The sequence below is a fragment of the Heptranchias perlo genome, chromosome 24, assembly GCF_035084215.1.
Source record: "Heptranchias perlo isolate sHepPer1 chromosome 24, sHepPer1.hap1, whole genome shotgun sequence".
Lineage (NCBI taxonomy): Eukaryota > Metazoa > Chordata > Chondrichthyes > Hexanchiformes > Hexanchidae > Heptranchias > Heptranchias perlo.
Window position 1 is genome coordinate 30,533,744 of NC_090348.1, and position 25,508 is coordinate 30,559,251.

At 41.9% G+C, this 25,508-nt stretch overlaps 1 protein-coding gene across 1 annotated transcript in view; it reads left to right on the forward strand.

The window, feature by feature from the left end:
- Positions 1 to 16,254: 16,254 nt before the first annotated feature.
- Positions 16,255 to 25,508, forward strand: part of lhfpl3 (LHFPL tetraspan subfamily member 3) — a 210,299-nt gene continuing 201,045 nt past the window's right edge. Inside the window, exon 1 of the mRNA XM_068005377.1 lies at positions 16,255 to 16,657. Coding sequence (XP_067861478.1) covers positions 16,255 to 16,657 — 403 coding nt within the window. The remainder of the gene's footprint in view (positions 16,658 to 25,508) is intronic.

The following is a 25,508-nucleotide window of genomic DNA, read 5'->3' on the forward strand; positions in this document are numbered from 1 at the left end:
GTGAATCCAAAGAGCTTCTACAAATACATAAAGGGCAAAAGGGTAACTAGGGAGAGAGTGGGGCCTCTTAAGGATCAACAAGGTCATCTATGTGCGGAACCACAAGAAATGGGTGAGATCCTGAATGAATATTTCACATCGGTATTTACGGTTGAGAAAGGCATGGATGTTAGGGAACTTGGGGAAATAAATAGTGATGTCTTGAGGAGTGTACATATTACAGAGAGGGAGGTGCTGGAAGTCTTAACGCGCATCAAGGTAGATAAATCTCCGGGACCTGATGAAATGTATCCCAGGACGTTATGGGAGATTAGGGAGGAAATTGCGGGTCCCCTAGCAGAGATATTTGAATCATCCACCGCTACAGGTGAGGTGCCTGAAGATTGGAGGGTAGCAAATGTTGTGCCTTTGTTTAAGAAGGGCGGCAGGGAAAAGCCTGGGAACTACAGACCGGTGAGTCTGACATCTGTAGTGGGTAAGTTGTTAGAGGGTATTCTGAGGGACAGGATCTACAGGCATTTGGAGAGGCAGGGACTGATTAGGAACAGTCAGCATGGTTTTGTGAGAGGAAAATCATGTCTCACGAATTTGATTGAGTTTTTTGAAGGGGTAACCAAGAAGATAGATGAGGGCTGTGCAGTAGACGTGGTCTACATGGACTTCAGCAAAGCATTTGACAAGGTACCGCATGGTAGGTTGTTACATAAGGTTAAATCTCATGGGATCCAAGGTGAGGTAGCCAATTGGATACAAAATTGGCTTGACGACAGAAGACAGAGGGTGGTTGTAGAGGGTTGTTTTTCAAACTGGATGCCTGTGTCCAGCGGTGTGCCTCAGGGATCGGTGCTGGGTCCGCTGTTATTTGTTATTTATATTAATGATTTGGATGAGAATTTAGGAGGCATGGTTAGTAAGTTTGCAGATGACACCAAGATTGGTGGCATTGTGGACAGTGAAGAAGGTTATCTAGGATTGCAACGGGATCTTGATCAATTGGGCCAGTGGGCCGATGAATGGCAGATGGAGTTTAATTTAGATAAATGTGAGGTGATGCATTTTGGTAGATCGAATCGGGCCAGGACCTACTCCGTTAATGGTAGGGCGTTGGGGAGAGTTATAGAACAAAGAGATCTAGGAGTACAGATTCATAGCTCCTTGAAAGTGGAGTCACAGGTGGATAGGGTGGTGAAGAAGGCATTCGGCATGCTTCGTTTCATTGGTCAGAACATTGAATGCAGGAGTTGGGATGTCTTGTTGAAGTTGTACAGGGCATTGGTGAGGCCACACTTGGAGTACTGTGTACAGTTCTGGTCACCCTATTATAGAAAGGATATTATTAAACTAGAAAGAGTGCAGAAAAGATTTACTAGGATGCTACCGGGACTTGATGGTTTGACTTACAGGGAGAGGTTAGACAGACTGGGACTTTTTTCCCTGGAGAGTAGGAGGTTAAGGGGTGATCTTATAGAAGTCTATAAAATAATGAGGGGCATAGATAAGGTAGATAGTCAAAATCTTTTCCCAAAGGTAGGGGAGTCTATAACGAGGGGGCATAGATTTAAGGTGAGAGGGGAGAGATACAAAAGGGTCCAGAGGGGCAATTTTTTCACTCAAAGGGTGGTGAGTGTCTGGAACGAGCTGCCAGAGGCAGTAGTAGAGGCGGGTACAATTTTGTCTTTTAAAAAGCATTTGGACAGTTACATGGGTAAGATGGGTATAGAGGGATATGGGCCAAGTGCAGGCAATTGGGACTAGATTAGTGGTATAAACTGGGCGACATGGACATGTTGGGCCAAAGGGCCTGTTTCCATGTTGTAACTTCTATGATTCTATGATTCTTCTATGATTATGTTGTGAGATCAGAGTCTTATATTGCTCAAGAAAGTGAGCCTTATTTTTGTTTGTGTACATTGCCACTGGATATCAACCATATTAGACAATACATTGTATGTTGCTTGGCATAATGCTCCTGTTGTTTTAAAACACAATATCCTATGAATTATTAAGATCAATGCCACAAGAAATCTGCAAGTGTGTAAATAAAGATAGTTGCATTGGTCTGCAGAATTAAAGGATACAAGAGGAGAAAGTAGAGCAATTGAGCAATCAGTTATGATAATTATAGATAAGGAGACCATACTAAAAATGTAGAACTCAAAGTGGAAAAGGCACTAGAGCCTAATGGTGTGCATCCTAGAATGCTGAGGGGAATCAGAGAGGAAATAGCAAAGGCTCTGCCCAAAGTCTTTCAAACATCCTTAGGCATGGAAGTTGTTCCAGAGGACTAGAATATTGCCAATGTAACACCTCTGATCAAAAAGGTAGTAAGGGTTAAATCAGATAACTATAGACCAGTCAGCCTAAGATGGATAAACTTTTAGCGGCCATAATATAAGATCAAATTAATACTCATCTAAAAAGATATGGGTTAAATAAGGACAGCCAGTATGGATTTATAAAAAGCAAGTCATGACTGACAAATTTTAATAAAGTTGTTTCAGAAAATAATGGAGTGTATTGATAAAGGATTTTTTAAAAATTCATTTTCCAGGTATGGGCATCGCTGGCAAGGTCAGCATTTATTGGCCATTCCTAGTTGCCCTGAGAAAGTGGTGGTTGGCCTTCTCATTGAACCACTGCCATCCATGTGGTGCAGGTTCTCCCACAGTGCTGTTAAGTAGGGTGTTCCAGAATTTTCACCCAGCGATGAAGAAGAAACAGTGACATATGTCCAAATCAGGATGGTGTGTTACTTGGAGGGGAACTTGGAGGTGATGATGCTCTCATATATCTGCTGCCCTTGACCTTCTATATGGTGGAGGTGGATGGTAGATCTGGGCTCTTCTGTGTGGCACTCACAGGGCTTAGATGCTCCCTTCATTGACCAAAAGGTTACTGTCACACTTTCAAATTACTCTCTGAGTTCAAGACCTGGATCAGCCAAACTTTCCTCCAGCTGAATGTAGACAAGACAGAGACTATCCTCTTTGATCCCAGACAGCACCTACATGTCTCTGACGTTGATCCCATCAACCTTTCCTGCTGCCATCTGAAACCAAGTCAGCATGTGTGTAATTTTGGCGTCCTGCTGACCTCAAGTTCAGTTTTCTCCCCCACATCTGCTCCTGTTACTAAAACCACCTTCTTCCACCTTTCCAGTAATGCCCACCTCTGCCTTTTTGCTACTAAGGCTCAAGTCCATGCCTTCATCACTTCTAGACTTGAATTTTCCATCACATTGTTCTGCATCAACCCTCCACAAGCTTTGATTCATCCAAAATGCTGCAGCCTGTGCCTTCACCTGGGCTATATCTCACTTTCCCCTCTCCCATCACTCACATCTTCTCCAAGTTCCACTGGTTTTCCATGCACCAGCAGGTTGAGTTCAAAATTCTCATCCTTGTTTTCAAATCACTCCATGGACTGAGCCCACTCTACTATGATGATCTCCTCTGCCTTGCATCCGTATGTGCATCTTCTGCTCCTCTAACACTGGGCTTCTCCTCAATCCTTGCACCCTTTGTTCCACAACTAGTGGTCACTCATACCGCCAATATTTTACTGCCTTCTGAATTTCTCTACCCAGTCCTCTTCATCTCCCTCTCTGGTTTCAAAACCCTCCTCAAAATCCTATTATTTAGCTTCCCCTGAGTTAGCGAGAAGCTTTTTTTCATTCCCCATCTCAGCCTTTCCATTCCTCTCCCTTTTCCCCATGCTTTGTATCCACCATATCCTTTTCCTCCTTATTATGAGATACTTTCCTGTAAGTGAGGAGCGCTATATAAAATTAAATTGCTGTTGCTGTCTACTTAGAATATTATTTCTCAAAATAAAATCAAGGAGATTGGTCAAGCAGGTTCACCTTCTCAAATCGTATTTTACTAGGTTAATTCTAGTTTCTGGTTGTAAAACAATACCCAGCAGGCTAATGAGATCATTAAATAGATCTGTGCTGCTATGTTTTTCTCTTTTTCATGGAATGAAGTTGCGGGTCACCGAGATGAATCTTTCCTTGACTCTAATGAACAGCAATGCTTTCCAATTTTCCTCAAAGCTTTTATTTTTCATTATTTATAATTTGCGCTGCGTCATATAGAAGGAACATTAATAATTATATGATGCTGGGTAATATATGTGACAATAATCTTTTTATTGTTATACATAAAACAGGAGTGAGTGAGTGAGCTTCTCGGCAGTCACTAAATCAAGAATTCAGATTACAACATAAATTCTGAACATGAGGCTGAGTTCATAACAAGGTTGAAAATATAGCTATTTCTGAAATTAACTTTATTTTATGAAACCTGATACTGATAACACCAGACAGCAAAGGTTGGACATATACCAGCTAGATTACTAAGACCACCAAGGAACACAGAGACATCCTTACTAGCTGCTGAAGGGAAATGAATGCAACCACGAGGTTCTGCAAAATATCAGCCCCTCAAAATTAGACCAGCTACAATCATATGTCATTACCAGGGATTAAATTAAATAACTGGAAATTTAACACTGCTCACTAGGCCATTAGGATTTTTAAAAATCCTTCAGTAGGCCATCAGGACTTGGGACTCTGTGATACAATGGGTTAGAAAATGGTATAGAAAGAGTGCCCTATAAATTGCCCAAAGATGGCTTTGAGGTTCATGGAGGAAATGACATAAAATGTGCCTAGAATGGAGAATTACCTTCAAAGCTGACCACCCAAATGGAGTTCAGTTGTTGAACTAAATGCTGAGAAAAAGCTTTTAGTTAATGCAGGGGAAGCTAACCGTCATCCAGGCTCTTGGCCATGGTGTTTCTCAGATAATTTGGCCATAAAAATCTTCTAAGCTAAAGGCTATAAAGAAATTAAAGCCATAATTGGTAATGACCCCAGAGAGGACCGTGTTTATACTACAGATATCCATTACTATATGAGAAGCCATTATCCCTAACTCAAACCACGTAATACCTAATGAAACATAACGATGTCATCTCTCCACATTTGTATGAAGTAACTCTTGAGAATTGCAAGATCAGTAGGGGAGGTTGTAAAAATCATAAACACAATTGTCTGTCTTGCTGGGAGAAAAGACATGTCCCTGTGATTCAGTGACAGCTGTAGGGCTGCACATTTATCAGGTTTGAAAAAGGGGGGCGCAAGACCTTCTGGTACCGGTGTCATCCTGATTGCTTAAGTTAATATGGAGCGGCCTCCTTTTAAAATTAAGATATAAAAATAGAGGGTTCTGCACCCCTCAGGTTGATCTGTGTAGACATTCGTCAGTAGTAGTAGCAATAGTAGACAGTCTGTAGTAATCTTTTTCTAGAGAGAGCAAGCTGCCTCTCTCTTTGTTGTTGTAGAAGTAGCTGTCTCTCAGTTCACTTAGGTTCTCTTTGTTCTTTAAGAACCATAACCAGCAGATATAGAAACGTGTCTTTATAGGATAGGGAGTAAAATACTGAGTTAGGCTGTACAACCAGTTGCAGGCAGAGGAAAGTGTCAGTTAACTTATAAGAGTCCGAGATCAGAGAAAGGTGAGAGTGAAGCCAGCTCAGATATTGTCGCTCGTGTGTAAAGTGGGTTCAGTTCGAAACTGAAGATCCAACTAAATCAAATAACCCCACCGCAAAGGGGTTCATCGACTCAAGACTCCAGAAGCTAATGCCTGCATCCCAGGGAAGAAAAGAGATTGGCTCAGCCACGCCGCTCATGAGGATGGGGGCCATATAAGCTCTGAATGTTGTTAATCACATGTAGTCTTGAGCTATTAGACTGGCAGTTCAAAGCTGTTAACTTGTCAGCTATCTAAGGAATTACTATATTAAATAATGTCACCAATTTATAACCTCAGACTCTGGTCACTGCTATAGTTAATGCTCAGCATCCGTTAGTGCTGACTTACAGTGATATACTGAATTGCCTGTGTAACCTTTGCTACTCGTTTTGTTAAGTAACTCTGTCCATTAGTGATTTGCTACTCAACTGCTAGATAACTCTGATTGCATATATGTGTGGCTATTAAGCGTTTGAGTACTCTAAATTGTGAATTGTAACCAATAAATATTGTTTAGTGCAAGACTTGTAGTTTTGCTTATTCCTTCATGATTTGGCAAGAAAGAATTAATTCACTCACTCAGCAGCTTAAGGGTAACGTAATCGAGGGTTAATAAGTGAAATTAATTTCAAGCCAACCTGGGTTAAATGTAAGAGAGTCCTGTGAGCCAAGTCAGGCATCATTCATCCCTAGGCCTACACTAGAAAGTAAAACCCCAGATGGTTCCTTGGTGAGGAGTTAAAGGAGGGAATTAAGGAATTGTCTGGTTCCTTGGTATATATTTATCTTTCACTGTGTCTACCTTTACATATTGCTGCATAAATGCAAAACTATTTTCGTGCAATTAGGTGGCAGAACTACAGGTGCAACTGAAGACAACTGTGATAAGGATAGATGTCTCATGAAATTAATCACAGCAGTTAACAAGAGCACAAAACACCTGGAAATATTGTGCTAGGGTGTTAATGGACAAACCAGAGCCCTTTCATGACTTAATACATACTCCAACAAGTCTGGTTCAGCAGGTAATAGTGTAACACTGCATAGAGTGACAAGAATGTTTGGTGATCTGTAGTTATTTGGTCCAACTTTGATTCCATCTAGTAGGAATTTGCTACTTTCTACTGAAATGATCCAAGATTTGATAGTTAAAATAGATGAGCCTGGAGAGTAGCAACATCCTCTGAGACCGCAGGGACTATGCTGTTTTTGACTCCATGAAAAATCTCAGCCTGATAGAAGTCTTTGAACTGTTAGATGGTACATACTTTATTTCAGTATCTTATCTTTTTTACCCATTGGGACTTACTTTACTGACAATATCTACAGACATTTATTTCTTGCTACTAAGTTTGTTATTCAACAGGAGAACATTGTAATGCAGTTTTCCTGCTAAGAACTGACACAACTGTTGCCAAAGGCAGTTACTGCTAAAGCTGTAAATGTTACTGACTACATATTCACAGACAAGCTTCTACCATCCTCACATACACACCTTCAATCTCATTGCTCCAGTAGGTGGCAGGTGCTGTGTGGAACATTATACTAAATCAACTCTTGTATGACAGACAGTCTTTTTCATTCTAGCAAAAGAATCCTTCTGAAAATGTCTTCAAATAGATCAGTGATTACGCAGTGACTTTAGTTCTCATGTGGCTATTCTTCACACTGTTAGTCATGATCATTGAGATTGGACTTGGTCAGAGGGTTCATTATTATTCAATAGGAGGTAAAGGTGCTAGGATCAATAATCTTGAAAATGTTGCTGTTTAAATTAGATTCCTTGGTCCTTATGTTCAGTGTAATTCATTTTAAATAAGCTGCTGTCAGTTTACTCTCAGCTATATTCTGTAACTGGTATAGTGCATGCACTGTTTTGTCCCCTCTTTATGAGGCAGCCAATGTAGCAGTAAAGTGATAGACCGGGAAATTCCTTGCCGGTAGTGTGGCGGAAACCCAGCTCATGCTCATAAAAGAGGTTTGCGCCACACTTCTGGAAAAGTAATGCCGACAGAAAGGAAGCAGCTTTAAGGAATTTCTGGCCATTGTGTTAAATTGGTTTTGCATCACAATCAATGTAACATCTTCTGAAAGACAAAGTGTATCCTGATTGAAGTTTTCTAAAGTTTAGAGCTCAATGGTTTAACATGGAAATCTCCAAACTGTAGCATGATAAACACAACCATTAAAATTTAATATGGTAATAATTGTAATGTCCAACAATCTGGTGATGTTGCTTGAAGAATGTTCCAAGATTATTACTTCCTGCCAAGCTGCTACACTGGTAACCTACATGCTTTGCTTAAATGCGTAAACAGACAGAGCAGGTTACAACCAGTTGTATAGTCAGTAAGGAAGCACATGAGGCCTAAGTTTTCCAATTGCTATTTCTGCCTGGCTGAATTTCTAGCCTTGGGGTTTTATTTACTGGTGGGCTCTCTGGCCTCCACTCAGGAATCATGTTGAACTTGGACTGCAACATTGGGCCTCAGTGACCAGGAAATTCAGCAGGTTAGCTTATTGCAGCATAGGCACATGCAGAGGCCAAACGGCAGAACTCCTTTCACACAGCACTAGGACCACTTCATCAGGCCCTTTGTACAGGAGGTGAACACTCCTGTCATTGCAATACAATCTTCCCAGGACGTCCACTAATAATAATAATAATAATAATAAATTCAGCAGGAGGGGGCTAGAAATTCGTAACCTCACCTCGACAACTAGCAGCTTCATATTGATATAGCATGTATAACATACATCAGGTTGAAATCATCCTGGATACTTAGGCCAGCCTATATTTCATATCACCTCTGATCCAGCCCTTCCTCCTCCAGAACCTGCAAATAGTGAAACTAGTGAAATATATAGGTTATATTTAAACAGAGTTCAATTACAGTTCCCTCAGCTCACACAGAATGCAGATGGGTTGCCGCTTTCAGAAGATGTGAATAGCTGCAATAGCTAAACTCAATGACACCTTGAAATAAGCAATGAAATTGCAGCATTAATATGCAACTACTTGATCTAACTACCAAATAGGTTCTCCTCTAACGAATAGGAAACAACATGGCTGAATGGTTTAAGCATTTAGCACCCGTTTTGTATGGGGAGCGAGATCTAGCAACTCTGATGTTGTGCTGAGGCTGTATCGTGGGTCTCAAACCTGATAATCATTTTTTTGAACACATTCTTTGTGCCAGCCATCAAGAGGAGAATAATAGCCAGCTGGGGAGAGTGGAGTGCTATGGATAGGAAAGACAAAAAGGTCATAATCGCATTCAGGTCACAACCCTGGCTTTACTTTTTTTTTAAATGTGGTTGGTACAGTCAGAGGTTACAGAGGTTGTGACTCCTGTGTCAAATGACTGCCATTGTTTCTTTATACTTTTCATTAAAAGTGTGACACCTTTGCATGATGGAGATGAGTGACAGACAGGAAAGAAGCATAATAGATAGGAAATGCAAGCTAAATGTATTATTCTTATAATATTACTAGCAAATTTCCCATGGTGCTATTGAAGACATGCTCTTTAATAAGGATAGGAACATTTTACATTTTAAAGAAAATGACCAGGATTTCTTGTTCTCGCTCTGCCAATTTTTTGGAGTAAATTGGATGGGCAAAAGTGAAAAATGGGTTGGGGCTATGAAAGAGCACGTACCCACCCACTTTTACATCCCTCTAACTTCCTATCAGAAAGGACAAGCGGTGAACAATCCGCCTACCTATTTAACGTGGGTCATTTGCAAGTGATAGAAATACCCACTGACTCAGCATTAAATGGGTGGACACCAATTAAAAATCACCTCTAAGCAATAGAAAGAGAAAAATACCAGACAAAAACAACAGAAAATGATCCCACCCTAGAAAGCAGTAATACTTCTTTATGTCCTGCCTCTTCATTCACACTTCAAAAAAATATATAATGAAGCATAGCAGCTCTCTAGGAAAACAAAATACCAGTGCCAGAATGTCTGCAGTTTCTACATTATCCTTTGTATGAACTCACTCAGTGTTTACATGACAACATTTAGATTTTATAGTGTTAAACTTTAGCAGAAGAATACATTGTTGCAGATTTTCACTTTTGCAGAACTGGGACACATATACAGCCTTTACAATGCACCACTTGTACACCACATTCAGACCATAATGGGAAAAGTGCTTAAAAAATTTCAAATGAAATGAAATAAGTCAAACCAAAGAAACATTAGCCTGTTTTCTCCTTTTAGATGCTGATGGATTTGCTGTGTACTTCCAGCATTTTCAGGCTCTTTTCCTTTTGCAACAACAACTTGCATTTACATAGCACCTTTAACGTAGTGAAACATCCCAAGGTGCTTTACACGAGCGTAGTCAGACAAAAATCGACACAGAGCAAAAGGAGATATTAGGACAGGTGATGAAAAGCCTGGTCAAAGGGGTAGGTTTTAAGGAGAGTCTTTAAGGTGGAGGTAGAGAGGCAGAGAGGTTAGGGAAGGAATTCCAAAATTTGGGGTCAAGATGGTTGAAGGCACAGCCGCCAATGGAGGGGCGAAGGAAGTGGAGGGTGCACAAGAGGCTAGATTTGGAGGTTTGTAGGGCTGGAGGAGATTACAGAGATAGGGAGGGGCGAAGCTATGGAGAGATTTAAATATGAGGATGAGAATTTTGAAATCGAGGCTTTGGTGGGTTGGGAGCCAAAGTAGGTCAGCGAGCAATGTAATGGATGAACGGGACTTGGCGTGAGTTGGGATACGGGCAGCAGAATTTTGGATGAGGTCAAGTTTATGGAGGGTGGAAGATGGGAGGCTGGCGAGGAGACCATTGGAATAGTCGAGTCTAGAGGTAACAAAAGCATGAATGAGGGTTTCAGCAGCAGATGGGCTGAGGCAGGGGTGTAGACGGGCGATATTATGGAGGTGGAATTTGGTGGTCTTGGTGATGGAGAGGATATGGGGTCGGAAGCTCAGCTCAGGGCCAAATAAGACGCTGAGGCTGTGAACAGTCTGAATTAGCCTGAGACAGTGGCCAGGGAGGGAGATGGAATCGGTGGCTAGGGAGCAGAGAAGACAATGGCTTTGGTCTTCACAATGTTTAATTGGACAAAGTTTTGGTTCATCTAGGGCTGGGTGTCCAATGAAGCAGTCAAACAATACAGTGGCAGTGGAAGGGTTGAGAGAGTTGATGGTGAGGTAGAGCTGGGTGTCATCAGAGTACGTGTGGAATCTGACATTGTGTCTTCATATGTTGTCACCGAGAGGCAACATGTAGATGAGAAATAGAAACACTTTATTGCATTTCATATGTTTGTCTTGGTTACATTTTTAAAATTCTAATACATACTTCTTGTGCAGGCTCAATTAATGATTTCAGCCTCATGGTTTTGAAAAATTTCCCACCTATTGCATGAGACAGTGCATAGGTATTTTTCAGCTACTAATAATCGATCTGAAAAGGACAGCAACGGGCGCCTCCATAATTATTTCAACACAGCCTTCTTATTTTTATGTTAAAACCAGAATGGTTGGCATAATGAGCATGTGCTAATATAGGGCCTTCTATGTACATTGGATTGCCCACACTTTTATCTTAGCCAATCACCAATATGGCAGGAGACTGATCCAAATTTTGCAGCTTTGAGCTGATTAAGTTTATGATTAGTAGCTTAACACATGGCTACTTATTGCATGGCCATCCTATTGGTTTCTCAGTTGTGCTTTACTTGTGATGGGTCTGGTTTACAGAACATGCAATAAGTAAAGCAGCACAGACCTGCTAGTGTGCTACAAACAGGGGTAAAAATTAATTCTCATTTAATGCAGCCTCAATGCACGAAGAGTAATTCCACTCCAAGTTTTTAGTATCGGAAGGTAACTCCACATTGCCCCAAGTCAACAACAAAGTCAAAAGATTCATGAAGTCTCTACAGAAAACTCTTGTACTGCAGTAAGGGAAAGCCGTAAACCAAGAACTATACATGTTTCTCAGAAAGTACTAAGCAGCTCCACCAACAGTGGCAGTTTTAAACTTGGTGCTCTGCCCAAGAAAGAGAGGGAAAGATCTTCAGATCTGTCAGAGAGACAGAGTTTCTAAGGAGAAGATGAAAAGATGTGCCAATGGATCCAGAAATGTCAAAAAACCTTCTCTGAAAGTAGGAGATGTTGCACATAATCTAAAACTGTATCAGTTCTCAATTTCCTATCAGGTCATTCAGAACAAGAGATGAACTATCTCCCACTTCAAAATATATAATTTACCTTTCATGACCTCAAGAAAGATGATGCTGACTTCCTCATCGCAGATCACAGCTTGAGATCTCCAATTGACCAGGTGGATGCAGCTCAATAAAGCTCTGAATCAAGATATTCCAGAAGGAAAGGAAGGATGCCTCCTGCCCACATAAAGGATTGTGTTATAAATGTATGCTTTATAGAGTCAATTTGACATTTAAGGTCAACTGATCTTCTGGGGTTACTTAATCTTACTTTCAGGCATTTAAAGTAAACAGATTTCCAGTTTTAAAAAAAACTAGGAAAGAAGTAATGTTCAACATGTTTGTGATGTTGCTTTAAGAACCTTCTGGGATTATTACATCTTGTCTATTTGCTGCATATATAATCTGCATGATTTGCTTAAATATATAACCATTTGTCCATGCAACTTCAAAAAGCAATTAACTGTGTAAAGCACTTTTCATGTATGAAAGGCATTATGATAAATAAAATACAACCAAGGTATAAACATTTTTAATTATAATCCAAATGTGTTTACAAATACAAATGACAATGTAGGTTTGGCATATACTGTATACACATACATATATATTCTATAGATATAAACAGGATTTCTCCTTTATCTCTGCCTTCAAAGCCACGTAGTTGCATTTCCAGGATGTTTCGATTGAATGCATCATAGTCTTTTTCTGCTTTCTTCCGGATTTCAGTAAACATACTAGATTCAGATCACCATTTAATGGTCTTCAACTTCACATTAGAACCCTGATTTTGCAAGGACAGCAAACTCAGGGTTGTGCTTGCCATGGTGCAGACTTGCCCAAGCTGGCAATGGTGGGCACTGACCTCACTGACGTTTGCAATATTGTAAGCCCCTCCTCTTGAGTTCTTCTGGCTAGTAGCACAAAATCCAATAAAGCCACAGTTTTTAAAGGGCCCTTGCTCAACATTAAAGGGGAAGGGACTCTTTTTTAACTTAATGTGGCTGTATTGGTGTGAGGAGAGGGCATACAAAATGTGTTCAATGAGTGCTTTGAAGAAGACTCATCATTTTCAAAGGAGTCAGTGCTGCAGAGGAATAGCAGAAGAAGGTAATCTCCTTTGGCGCTTAAGTCCACCCTCCTAAACTGGGAGCAAAGCAAAATAAATGTAATGATATCAGGAGAAGTACCAAGGTAAGTGGACCCAACTTTGCATATGTTATTATTATTATTACATAGAAGGCATAGACAAATATAAATGGTGAGCAGCTAGACCCTCAGGTAGATAGCATGCAAGCATAAAGATAACCTTTTCCTCTTTTGTTGCACTAAAGCTGTAGGGCACAATTCTCATAGGACACACTACGGCCTTGCACATAACAGTTCGAAATTGTGCTCTGAAGGAGGATAGGCACTATAAATAGCATGCATGCTGCACTGCAGTACCCTCACAATGCAAACTGGCTTATCTGATGAATGCCAAAGTTTAATCACTTCTTTTTCAATGAAGTAGAGGCGGCGAAGGCAGAGCTGCTGTAAACATGTCCTGGAAAGAGTGGCACAGTGTATAAGTATGGGTCTTTCGGTTTTGACTTGAGTGTACATACAATCTGATGTGTCATTGCACCTGAAAATTTTGACCCCTCATGAAATCATCCTCCACAACTAATTTGTGCAGTACAGTGGGAACACCTAAAGAGACTCCTATTCTTACAACTTTGTTAGCTGAACTTGGAATGCAGCAGCAATTAAAAAGATGGCAGGAAGCTCTTTCTTAGGAAAGTGAATGGTTTTGTAATAATGCACAAATACAGCTATGCAATATGCTGAATGCAAAAACAGATTAATGCTCATTGCCAAAAAAAAAACATTTCACTCCAATAACAGCAACCTTGCCTTGAGGATTATGCAATAGAAGGCTAAGCCAATGGAGCAATCATGGACCAACTTTATATTGGTGGGCTATGCATTGGGGGCTGGGTTTGGGCAAAACTTGTGAAATTCACTGGGGATCTCATTTAATTATTTCATTTAAATGCCTGAAACACAGTCTTATCCCATGCAGCAAATTCACAGATTGTAAAATTCAGTGTGATACAAATGGGACATGTGACACAATGCACCCTGGAATCCCTTAGCAATTTGCAGTAGTCTCCCCTACCCACCCAACCCATTTGCTTAATTTTGGTTTTGAGCCATAGCTTATCCGCTCACCATCCGCCCTGTGTGGTCTCGTCTTGAGTATAGTACTTAGATGTACTCGTCCCACTTTTTCCAACCGCTGGATTGAAATTGCAGCCATCTCCCGTCACCTGTTTTATATCCTCAGTAATAATGTTTTGTCGTTGAGGTACCATTTCACACCTTGCATCCTTACATCATGGCCTTGACTTTGTGACCTCGACCCCTCCATGGCATACCTCCTAACCTACCTACCTACCTCACCCCTCCTTCTCCCTGGGAACTTTCTCGCAGTGCTAAGCCACCACTGAACAGTAAAAGAACAAGAATTCTTTAGAAGCACTTAAAGTCATTATATTTTCAAACATTTAGCATTATCCCTTAAGAGCTTTAGCAAGCTAAGAGTCTAACTTTGAGCTCAAATATTAGAGGTATTATTTAACTGCAAATTACCCGGCAAGAACCATGATGCTTTCATCTTGCAATAGTCGATGGTACCACATCTCTTTGAAGGAGCAGGATGAATGGGCAGATGGCTGCTGGGGTTGCAGGGATACCTCTTGCTGCCCTGGCTATTGATACCAATCTAAAACCACTATTCCAACATGGTATGAGAATACTATGAGGCTTGTGCCTCCACTCAAATTCTCACAGAACATATCATCAGGATGTTGAAGCTTCCACTGCCTGGACAGATCAGACAGGGTCCTAATTTACTGCTGCAAGAAAGAATTTAAGATCATTTGCATCCATTGTGTTCTGCATAATTTTGCCATTGGAAGAGGGAACCTATGCAGCCACAAAGGCTGGAAGGCCAGATTACACCTCACCCAGAGTAAGTTGAAGAGATAGAGGAGGAAGAAGAAGTGGCTCCGGTTGATGTATGGCTGACTGTTGTGACAAGGACTGATTGACCAGATTTTTGGTTAAAAGCAGCCCTGCAGACCCATCATTAGCAGCTGTTTTTGTACTCCACTTGCTCCGTACCAGCATACTGTGTCAAATTCTACATTTACCTACACTAACCATCATGTGTTTCTCTGGCCAACAAATCACCAGCAAACATTCTAAAGAAGGAACAATCAATCAATTTCTCCACTCCACATATATGTCCCTGGATCAATGTTTGCTTCCTCAGGGTTTCTCTTGATGAAAGTGTGGAGTGTATGTTGTTTACTTCCTAATCTTTTGCTTTTTCTAAGTGTCACTTCAATTGGAAGAGCAAGTGTTATACTGCTGCTCCTGAGTGGGAACCCTTGACTCACCTATGAGCATGATGAGTGCTCATGTTAGGGGGATGCTTCCTGCTCCTCTCTGGTGCTAGCTTCCTCTTGGGAGATCCGTACAGAAAGAGAATAAGACCTGTTAGCATGGGTTATGCCGCCAATAGCTAAGCACAAGGTGGCAAGGTTGGGGTGTTATAGATCTGTGTTGAAGATGCTGTTTGAATGCAAGTTGTTGTTGTTGAGGCAATTGCATTTCTGTTTACTATACATGTCATTATACTGTTATCCCCATTGCTATTTGGTGGCATTATCCCCCAGTTAAATGCAGTGATGTGGCCTGTTGAAGCAGCTGATTAAGAATATGTTTGTCTATATGTTTTGCAGGAGCTAAGGCGCCTATAGTAGATGTATAGGTGTAGCTGAGTATAGATAGGTGCATATTCAGAAAACTGTCAATGAATAAATTAAATTTAGAACTGGGTTGCATATGAGAAACGTGTTCGAAAAGGCTGCAGACTGACCCACCTGTTCATTTTTCTAGTACATTTGCATATATTTATTTGCAATGATTATTACAGTGGTCGGTGATCGTTTTATTTTAGTTTTGCATGAACTACATGTCCCAACATACAGCGCGCTTACCAATTCGTGCTTGTGGGCTGTGGTGTGTTCGAGGTACCGTTTCAGACCGTCCTTGGTGTAAGCTCGCAAACCAGTCACTGCTCTGCCATCCTCCAATAATTCTCCAGCACCGGAGCATGGACTGAAGAGCTTCCAGCGTGAGCTATGCGTCGCTGATCAACGCACTTTGCACATACACCGTACCTTGTGGGAGGGAAAGAAAACCCGTCTGATAAAAAGGATATCGGAGCAAGAGGTAAGAATCACAGCTCGGAATCATAACTCCAAAAAAAAGGAGGGATAATGTCAGATTGGGAACAGGATCAAGCGATTTTTTTTGCGTCAGAAGGTTTTTTGGGAAGACTGAAGATCATCTCTGCAGAGTTGGGTGACTATTGATCGGAAGGTCCAGTGTGACCCAGAAAATCAAACATATTCTGGCACCAGAAACTATTTCTCGCTGATCGGCTAAGGTTAGCAACACCGGCAATGTTGCCAGCTCAGGAGGCAGCTAAAATTTATCACACCAATTATGTGAGGAACTCAAGAGCGATCGGTGTACTCTGGGCTATTTTCACCATTTGTTTTGCTATAGTGAACGTGGTGTGCTTCATCCAGCCTTACTGGATCGGGGATGGGGTGGACACCCCTCAAGCCGGTTACTTCGGGCTCTTCCATTACTGCATCGGGAACGGGCTCTCCCGGGAGTTGACCTGTCGCGGCAGCTTCACCGACTTCTCCACAATTGCGTCCGGGGCTTTCAAAGCCGCCTCTTTCTTCATCGCGATGTCCATGGCGCTCATCATCGGCTGCATCGTCTGCTTCGTGCTCTTCTTCTTCTGTAACACCGCCACCGTCTACAAAATCTGCGGCTGGATGCAACTTACATCTGGTGAGTCAACAGGGAGAGGAATCAGCACTTGTTCTCTCTTCCCTCCCCCTGCCCATTCCTTCAACAAAAACCCATAGCTTTTGACTCAATACAAAGGTCATTTTTTAAGATCAACTTTTTTTCCCCAGGAACTGTAAATCTCTGTAGAGATAAGAAAACGTTCCTCTCGAAGTGAATTTGTTTTTGATAGGAACGAGTTGATCTTAGCAGGTCGTTTGATTGTGTGGTCAAACTTTAATACACAGACAGTATCCTGTGCAAGGAAAGGTATGTGGGGAGAGGAAAGTGATCTTATATCAGGCTGTGCGTCTTAAACAGAAGAAAACATTTAAAGTGTTGTTGTTAATAGGCAAAGGTGTCATCTCAGGGGATCGTAATAATACATCCGATTTTTAATAATAGTTACCAGCGTATTTATTTGGGCAAGTCTGAATTAAAGATACATTTTATACGGTTAATATTTGACTCCTCTTCAGTTGCGGTTCTGGGTCTCCATCGCTTGGTTAACCACCCATCGTGCATCTCTGAAGCAACCAGTTGGAGACTGTCAAACGTTTTTTTTTCGCAATGTTCATTTTGGGTTACTATACATTTGTATCAGAAATAATGGAACTCCCTTTTGTGATAATGTACATTTTGAGTCACTGCATATTTATAACCTTCAGGATAAAATGCGGGCGACTTCATGTGACACTTGTGTAGTGGGAAGCCCATGAATGATATGCTTTGGATGAGAGCTTATTTTTATACCTCTGAAGTTCTGGCAGCTTTAAAAACGTGTGTCCCGTGTACTGAGGTGTCGAAGCTTTAGCAGCAGAGTTGACTGTGAATCTGTTACAAGTCAAGCCATTTCAGGAGCAGGTTTCCAAACTAGTTTAACTTGTGTTGTTAGAGCGTAAATTGGCTGGAACTCAAACCATAGCTTTCAACCATTACATAAATATGAACATCTGAAAAATAACGTAATCCTAATGGAAAGCTAAAACTTATGATAAATATTACATAGTATTTATTTGTTACTGTTACCTTTAGTGGGGCCATGGGTATTTTAATTTAAACATGGTTGTGTCCTAATTCACTACCTTCTATATTTTATAAATACACCAATTTGTTTTTGTGTCAGATATTGAGAATAAATAGCCCACTTTCAGACTTCATTTAATTTACAGGTTTTTCTGTAATGGAAGTGCAGTCTAGCCCATGAAAACAGGTGAACTGCTACTGTACTAGCACTATCTGAAGTGCATTGTGTATTGATTATTGAATGATAAGGAGTTTGCATTTAGTCCATGAATTATATGTGTGCACAATGGAATGCTATAGTTCAGAATCTACACTAACACTTGTGGAAAGTGTCTCATTTTACATGCTGGAGAATACAGAGGCTCATCTCATGTTTCTGTGAGGAAAAGTAAGTAAAGATTCAGAGATGTTAACAATTGCTTTGTTATGAGGTCTCCTTTATGGAATTGTGGCTGGTGTTTATGTACTAGCGTTTAAAAGTTAAAACAGTGAAGAATAAATTATTGCAGAGAATGTGTGTATTGTAAATAATTTAATAAGAAGTTACTAAAATCCTGGGGTACAGTACTGATTTAATCACAAATCTACCATATTTACATTTATGAATCTAACATATTTATGTTATTCAATATAAGTGCATAAGTAATGGCTTTAGTTTAATCAATACTTCATTCCTCAGTATTCCAGCATCTTTAATGAATGCTCCCGATCTAGCCATCTTAGGTAGAGTCGTCAGCATTCTTGTGACAAATTAAATTATAATCCTGGTCATATAATTAAAAATAAAAGTAAAACATATATGCTATTGTAGACTATTTCTGTTTTTGTTACCTTTAAGGATGATGGTTTCTAAAATTATTTAATCTTCAGACTTCTGCTCATTCTAATTTTATTGTGGTTAATATTACCTACATGAAATAGTTACATTCAGGAAAAATGTACCCTACAAGAAGGATTAGAAAAGGATTACATTGCATAACAAATGAAAAGTACGGATCAATTCCTATCATTTCTGGGCTTGGATGTCTAGGATTTTTAGAACATCCAAATGGCTGGCATCTTGCAAGCTGTCTTGTATAGGTCCTTCCATCATGCTGAAGGCAGATGTCCTTCATAGAGCTTACAAAAAAACTCTGAGGATTGGATGACAACTGCTATAAAGGTATATGAATACACACCCATTTGTCCAGGGTTATCAGGAGTCAAGAGACAGGTTTACCCCCTTCAGGTTTCATCAATAGCAAGGCTGGCTAGTCAATCATCAACAATGCTGTGGAATATGGTGAACCTGCCTGGCTGTGACACCAGATTACCAAGTCTGCCACCAACAATTGAGTTCTAATCTCTCATGACCAACCCTCAAATATCCAGGGTTTGATACCGAGCTGTTGACTTTGAAAGGGCATTGTTTTGGTAGATACATACTGAAGGTGCAACTTTGCATGTCTCTTTAGAATAATGTGGAATAATATAATTAGTTTACTTTATCTCCATATCCATATCATACACCATGCAGTAATGTCTTGTGTGTAGGAGACATGGTATGAATGGGACTAAAGCTTGGCTGATTCCCACTATTTCAGTTATGCTGTCTGCTGTGATTGATCCTTCTTACAGGCTGTAGACGATTGTGCTAAATATCTATAGAGATTGAAGATGGCAGCTGGGTCAGGTTATTATCAAAGAGGATGAGATCACTTTAGCAGAATTCAATAACTAAAAGGAAAGTCTTTCAAAACAATAGCTCGCTGAAAATTAAAGCTAAGTTACTGTTTGGAATTTAGAGCAGGATAGAGCAAGGTAATACAACTCCTTTAATATTTGCCATTCGGAATTTGACAATGACATTTCATTTTCTTTATTAATATAAACCTTAAACTCTTTTGTGGTACAAATATTTAGACAAATTGCCATTCAAGGCAAAATACAAGGCATTGGGCTTGGATGTCTAGGAATTTTAGAACATCTTGCAAGCTGTGTTTCTTGTATAGGTCCTTCCATCACGCTGAAGGCCTATGAAGAGTTTATATGTAAGCTATAAGAAGATGTCCTTCATTTAACTTACATATAAACTTTGAGGATGGGATGACAACTGCTGGAAGGGTATATGAATACACACCCATTTGTCCAGGGTTATCGGGAGTCAAGAGACAGGTTTACCCCTTCAGGTTTCATCAATTGCAAGGCTGGCTAGTCAATTATCAACAATGCACCGGGATATGGTGAACCTGCCTGGCTCTGACACCAGATTACCAAGTCTGCCACCTAAAATTGAGTGAGTTCTAATCTCTCATGACCAATCCTCAAATATGTAGGGTTTGATTGATTGCAGAGAGGCAAGCAGTTGCTACCGAAGCTTCACACCTCCAACTGGTAGAATAACTGTTCGATCGGGTATGGTAGGGTTAGAAAGTGGTGAGTGATGCTATTCACCATATCACTCAGGTGGAGTTCCTGGTACTAGCTATCTGCCTTGTTACAGGTCAACTTGTGCTGGTCAATTACCCAATGATCATTCTCCTTGGAGTGGAAGAGAAATGGACTCTCTTTAGGTGGGGAGTTGAAATGGCTCCAAGGTGAAATGCTTGGTGGCAGTGATGCGGTTAAGCCATCTGCTGCCGGCTTATTTACAGGCAGCTTCAGGAATTGAGATGCTCTTCTCCTGGCTATGAACATCACAACAGAGTTAAACTTCTATGCTACATGATCTTTTCAGGTCATTGCAAAAAATGGCCAGTCTGCAGTTCATACCTGTATAAAGCAAGTGGTTAACACAGCATTTGCTAGGAGAAACATCTTTATAGGTTTTTCAATGGAAAGGAAACACCAACTGTAGAGGGTATAGAACTTTTCGCTGCTAACAATCTTTCCAAGAGCCCAGGGTATAATGGGTGGAACCCACTTGGCCATCAGGTTTCCATACATCAACCCGGATACATACATGAATAGGAAAAGCTGCTACCATTCCTTAAATGTGCAGGTGGTTTCTGACACAGAAATTTGACTCTGCACATTATCTAGGGAACACTCATGTTACTTTTATTTTGCAGGAATCCACAGTGCCTGCATTATTTGATAGCCTTGAAAGAACGAACGGATGGCTGTTGGGACACCAGGGGGTAAATTTTAACCCCCAGGAATGGGTGGGTTGGGTGCGGGTGGGGAGAAAAAATCCTTCTTTTTCAGAGCGGGACCGCATCCTGGCTCCAACTTGCCCACTTCTGGGTTTAACCCAGGCAGGTTTGTATGCGTGTGGAGAGCAGACACCAGAAAGTCCCGCCCCTATTTAAATCCATGGGCCGATACTTAAAAGGGCATTGAGATACTTGAGGTACTTAATATTTTGTGTATTGGAATAATAAAACAAATTTAACCTTACCTGTTCGCGTTTCCCATCACTTCCCATTCATGCCAGGTGAAACGAGGCGGGAAGGGCCGGATCCAAGAGGTGAGCCCCTTTATTGCACTGCATGTGGGCCTGGAGGAGCAGGAGTGCTTTGTCCAGGCCCAACAAGCTCACTTGGCCAACAGGACCCCCGTAATCATCCGCACCTCCCTCCCACCCCCGATGATGGACTCCCACCGACCTCTGACTCTTCAACTGACCTCCAGCAACCTCCGATCTTCTTCCTGGCCCCTGATCTCTTCCCCCGCTGGCCGATCTCTTCCTCAGGCCCCCAATCTTCTTACCATCCCCCCGATCTCTTCCTTGGCCCCCTGATCCCTTCCTCGGCCTCCCGAACTCTTCCTCGGACCCCCGATATTTTTCCCAGCCTCCCGATCTCTTTCTTGGCTCCCAATCTATTGCTCGGCCCCCAATCTTCTTTCTTGGCCCATGATCCCTCCCTCCCTCCCTCCGATTCCCGGCTGCGGCTTGCAGCAGAAGGCCTTCCTGTCTGACAGCCAGCCAGTCTATAAATCAGGCTGGCTGCCTGGAGCAAAATCCAGAAGTGCAATTGATGGGCTTCATTAAATGATCGCGACCCGCCCACTTACCTTTCGGGTTTCGCACCCGGAAATCTTCCCCCCCCTGCTCCCTTCCCGGTTTGCAGTTAAAATTTACCCCTAGGTCTACTTTTTGAATCTATGGCTCAACTTTCTAATTAGAAACCCCCACACAGCAGCAGAGTGTAAATATAACGAGGCCCATACACCATCCTAATTACTGGGGACCACACTATTGAGATGCTGATGCAAAAATCCCATTCTGTTCAGTCAAGGTGTTGCTCCATATTCCAAGCTACCTCTTCAAAACCATAGCACCTGCTGTACAGTTTTGCCTTCCAATGAAAAGTGAGTTTGAAGTAGGATGAGGAGGAGACCCATGGGGCTGAAGGCCTACAGCAAGACAATGAGGAACAAGAGGAGGTCAACATTGGGGGAGCTGATGTACAGGGAGGGAGATGTATGCAGAAATGCGATCAAGAGTTACTTCCAATAAGTGACATTGCCTGAACGAATATTTTTTCTATAAAAACCCAGACACTGTTCCTGTCCAAGAACATACCGCACATTACTTGTGGATTTGTCCACAAAAAGCAGGACAAATCCAATCTGGCCAATTACTGCCCCGTCAGTCTACTCTCAATCATCAGCAAGTTGATGGAAGGTGTCGTCGACAGTGCTATCAAGCGACACTTACTCACCAATAACCTGCTCATCGATGCTCAGTTTGGATTCCGCCAGGACCACTCGCCTCCAGACCTCATTACAGCCTTGGTCCAAACATTGTCAAAAGAGTTGAATTCCAGAGGTGAGGTGAGAGTGACTGCCCTTGACATTAAGGCAGCATTTGACCGAGTGTGGCACCAAGGAGCCCTAGTAAAATTGAAGTCAATGGGAAACAGGGGGAAAACTCTCCAGTGGCTGGAGTCATACCTAGCACAAAGGAAGATGGTAGTGGTTGTTGGAGACCAATCATCTCAGCCCCAGGACATTGCTGCAGGAGTTCCTCAGGGCAGTGTCCTAGGCCAAACCATCTTCAGCTGCTTCATCAATGACCTTCCTTCCATCATAAGGTCAGAAATGGGGATGTTCGCTGATGATTGCACAGTGTTCAGTTCCATTCGCAATCCCTCAGATAATGAAGCAGTCGGTGCCTGCATGCAGCAAGACCTGGACAACATCCAGGCTTGGGCTAATAAGTGGCAAGTAACATTCGCGCCAGGCAATGACCATCTCCAACAAGAGAGAGTCCAACCACCTCCCCATGACATTCAACGGCATTACCATCGCCGAATCCACCACCATCAACATCCTGAGGGTCACCATTGACCAGAAACTTAACTGGACCAGCCACATAAATACTGTGGCTACAAAAGCAGGTCAGAGGCTGGGTATTCGGTGGCGAGTGATTCACCTCCTGATTCCCCAAAGCCTTTCCACCATCTACAAAGCACAAGTCAGGAGCGCGATGGAATACTCTCCACTTGCCTGGATGAGTGCAGCTCCAACAACTCAAGAAGCTCGACACCATCCAGGACAAAGCAGCCCGCTTGATTGGCACCCCATCCACCACCCTAAACATTCACTCCCTTCACCACCGGCGCACAGTGGCTGCAGTGTGTACCATCCACAGGATGCATTGCAGCAACTCGCCAAGGCTTCTTCGACAGCACCTCCCAAACCCACAACCTCTACCACCTAGAAGGACAAGGGCAGCAGGCACATGGGAACAACACCACCTGCACGTTCCCCTCCATGTCACACACCATCCCGACTTGGAAATATATCGCCGTTCCTTCATCATCGCTGGTTCAAAATCCTGGAGTCCTTACCTAACAGCACTGTGGGAGAACCTTCACCACACGGACCGCTGCAGTTCAAGAAGGCGGCTCACCACCACCTTCTCAAGAGCAATTAGGGATGGGCAATAAATGCCGGCCTAGCCAGCGACACCCACATCCCATGAACGCATAAAAAAAAAATTACTGAAGCTGTCCGCTATCTTTTAGTCCCCTTCCAGCACTTATTACCTTTCCTAATAAATACTGTCTGCACTCAGGAGGAATAAAAATGTGTGATATTTAATGATACATCAATTACATGCTGTAAATCATATCAACATGCTTCTCCTGTGTCACTCTGTAAGTTGCATTTCTCTTACTACGTAATCTAAAGCTATGTATAAATGGGAGGAGCAATTGTAGTGGTAGGCTGCTGTTTGGTATTGCTCTGGATGGATGGTAGTGGCCTTGAACCTCTGGGTGCAGGGGGTCACAAGATGACCCTGGAACAGCTGGAGCCATTTCCAACAATACAATGGCTGCCATTGGCTGGCCACCCTCTGGCACTCCATAAATCCTTTGAAAAGTCTTGGTGGATTGGGTGGATGTGACCGCACACTGACAGCTGCCTCAGCTGCCCCTTTTCCTGCCGTGGCGCAGGTGCTGGGAATCCCAGCTGGATGACCAGCAATCTGCAGGAGAACAGTCTGTATGGTGTCTCCTATGTGGCTAAAGCCTGTCATCACAGCTGTTTCTAACTGATCAACCAGCCTGCTAAAACCAGCAGCAATAGTCTCATGTAAGAAGGTGCTCAAAGTCTCAGTGGTGCCAGTCACAGAATTTATGAGAGTAAGTTAGTCTGTGCTTGTTCCCTCTGTTTTTTGAGCCTTCCTGCAGATGACCCCAAAGGTGCCATTTATTCCATGATGCTCTGCGTTTGATTAAATAATTCATACATGACTGCATAGAAGTGCACTGCATCACATTTTCCGCCAACTGCTGCAGGCTACTCATGACAGCCTCAAAGGATATCATAAAAGCCTTCTGCTCAAGCATTAACTGCTGTCTGGAGGAAGGTCCAGCAGCATTCCAATAAGTTGTCCAGTTGGCAGATATAAACACAAAAGATAATAGATATATGAAATAAGTGCATGGAATACCACTGAAGCAAATAATATACTTGGTTTTAAGGGATAACTACATGTGTTTCTGGAGAAAGAGGAGATTGAAGTGTATGGCAATCACAACATGTTTGAGCTTATGTGTTGGCTTACGATGAACAAAGGAGTGAGGACAACAAAGACTCTCAGCTTAAGGAGGCTGAATTTTGACGGGATGAAGAGAAAACTAAGAGAGCCAGACTTTATTGCAGTGTTGAAAGAAGAAAAATATTTTCAAGGATATGTTACTGAGAATACAAAGTGACCATATTCCACTGGGAAAGAAATATAGCAGAGGGAGAAGGAACCTGATTTGAGCAACAAATTAAATATTGTGGCAGATGAGGGGGAAAAAAAAAAGACTTTCTTCAGATGTAAATCTACAGGTAGATCGGAGGACAAACATGAATATAATGATTAGATGAAGGAGTTAATAAACTGGTCTGAAGTGACAAAAATAGGAAACAAGACTGAGACTTTGGGAACAATAAGGCACACTTTTAAGTGTGAAGAATTTTTGAAATATATTTTCATTGGTAATAGGTAGTCAGGGAAATGGTAGGACCACTAAAGGATTGCATGGATGCATGCCTGCCCAGTCTCAGATCCCAGGGTCAAGGGTGTTTGCATACTCCTGCCATTCACAGCACAAATAGAGCACCTGCCTCAGGTGGGGTCGGAAACTCACTATGGCAAATTGTCGCAGTGTAAATGGGCCCAGGGCCAAGAAGGAGCTAAATGTAAAAACGTTAAATGTTGCCACTTTCACTGGAAGCCAGTTTAATGAAAGCTTTTGGGAAACCAGCCTTTTAAATTTGAAATGCTTCCAAAACCCTTAGCATCGCTGGCTGTCAGGGGTGCACGGGCATCCCTTGCATCTAGTGCTGCAAGGGCACAAATGACAGAAAATAACCGTACAATGTATTGCCCTTATTTACATGG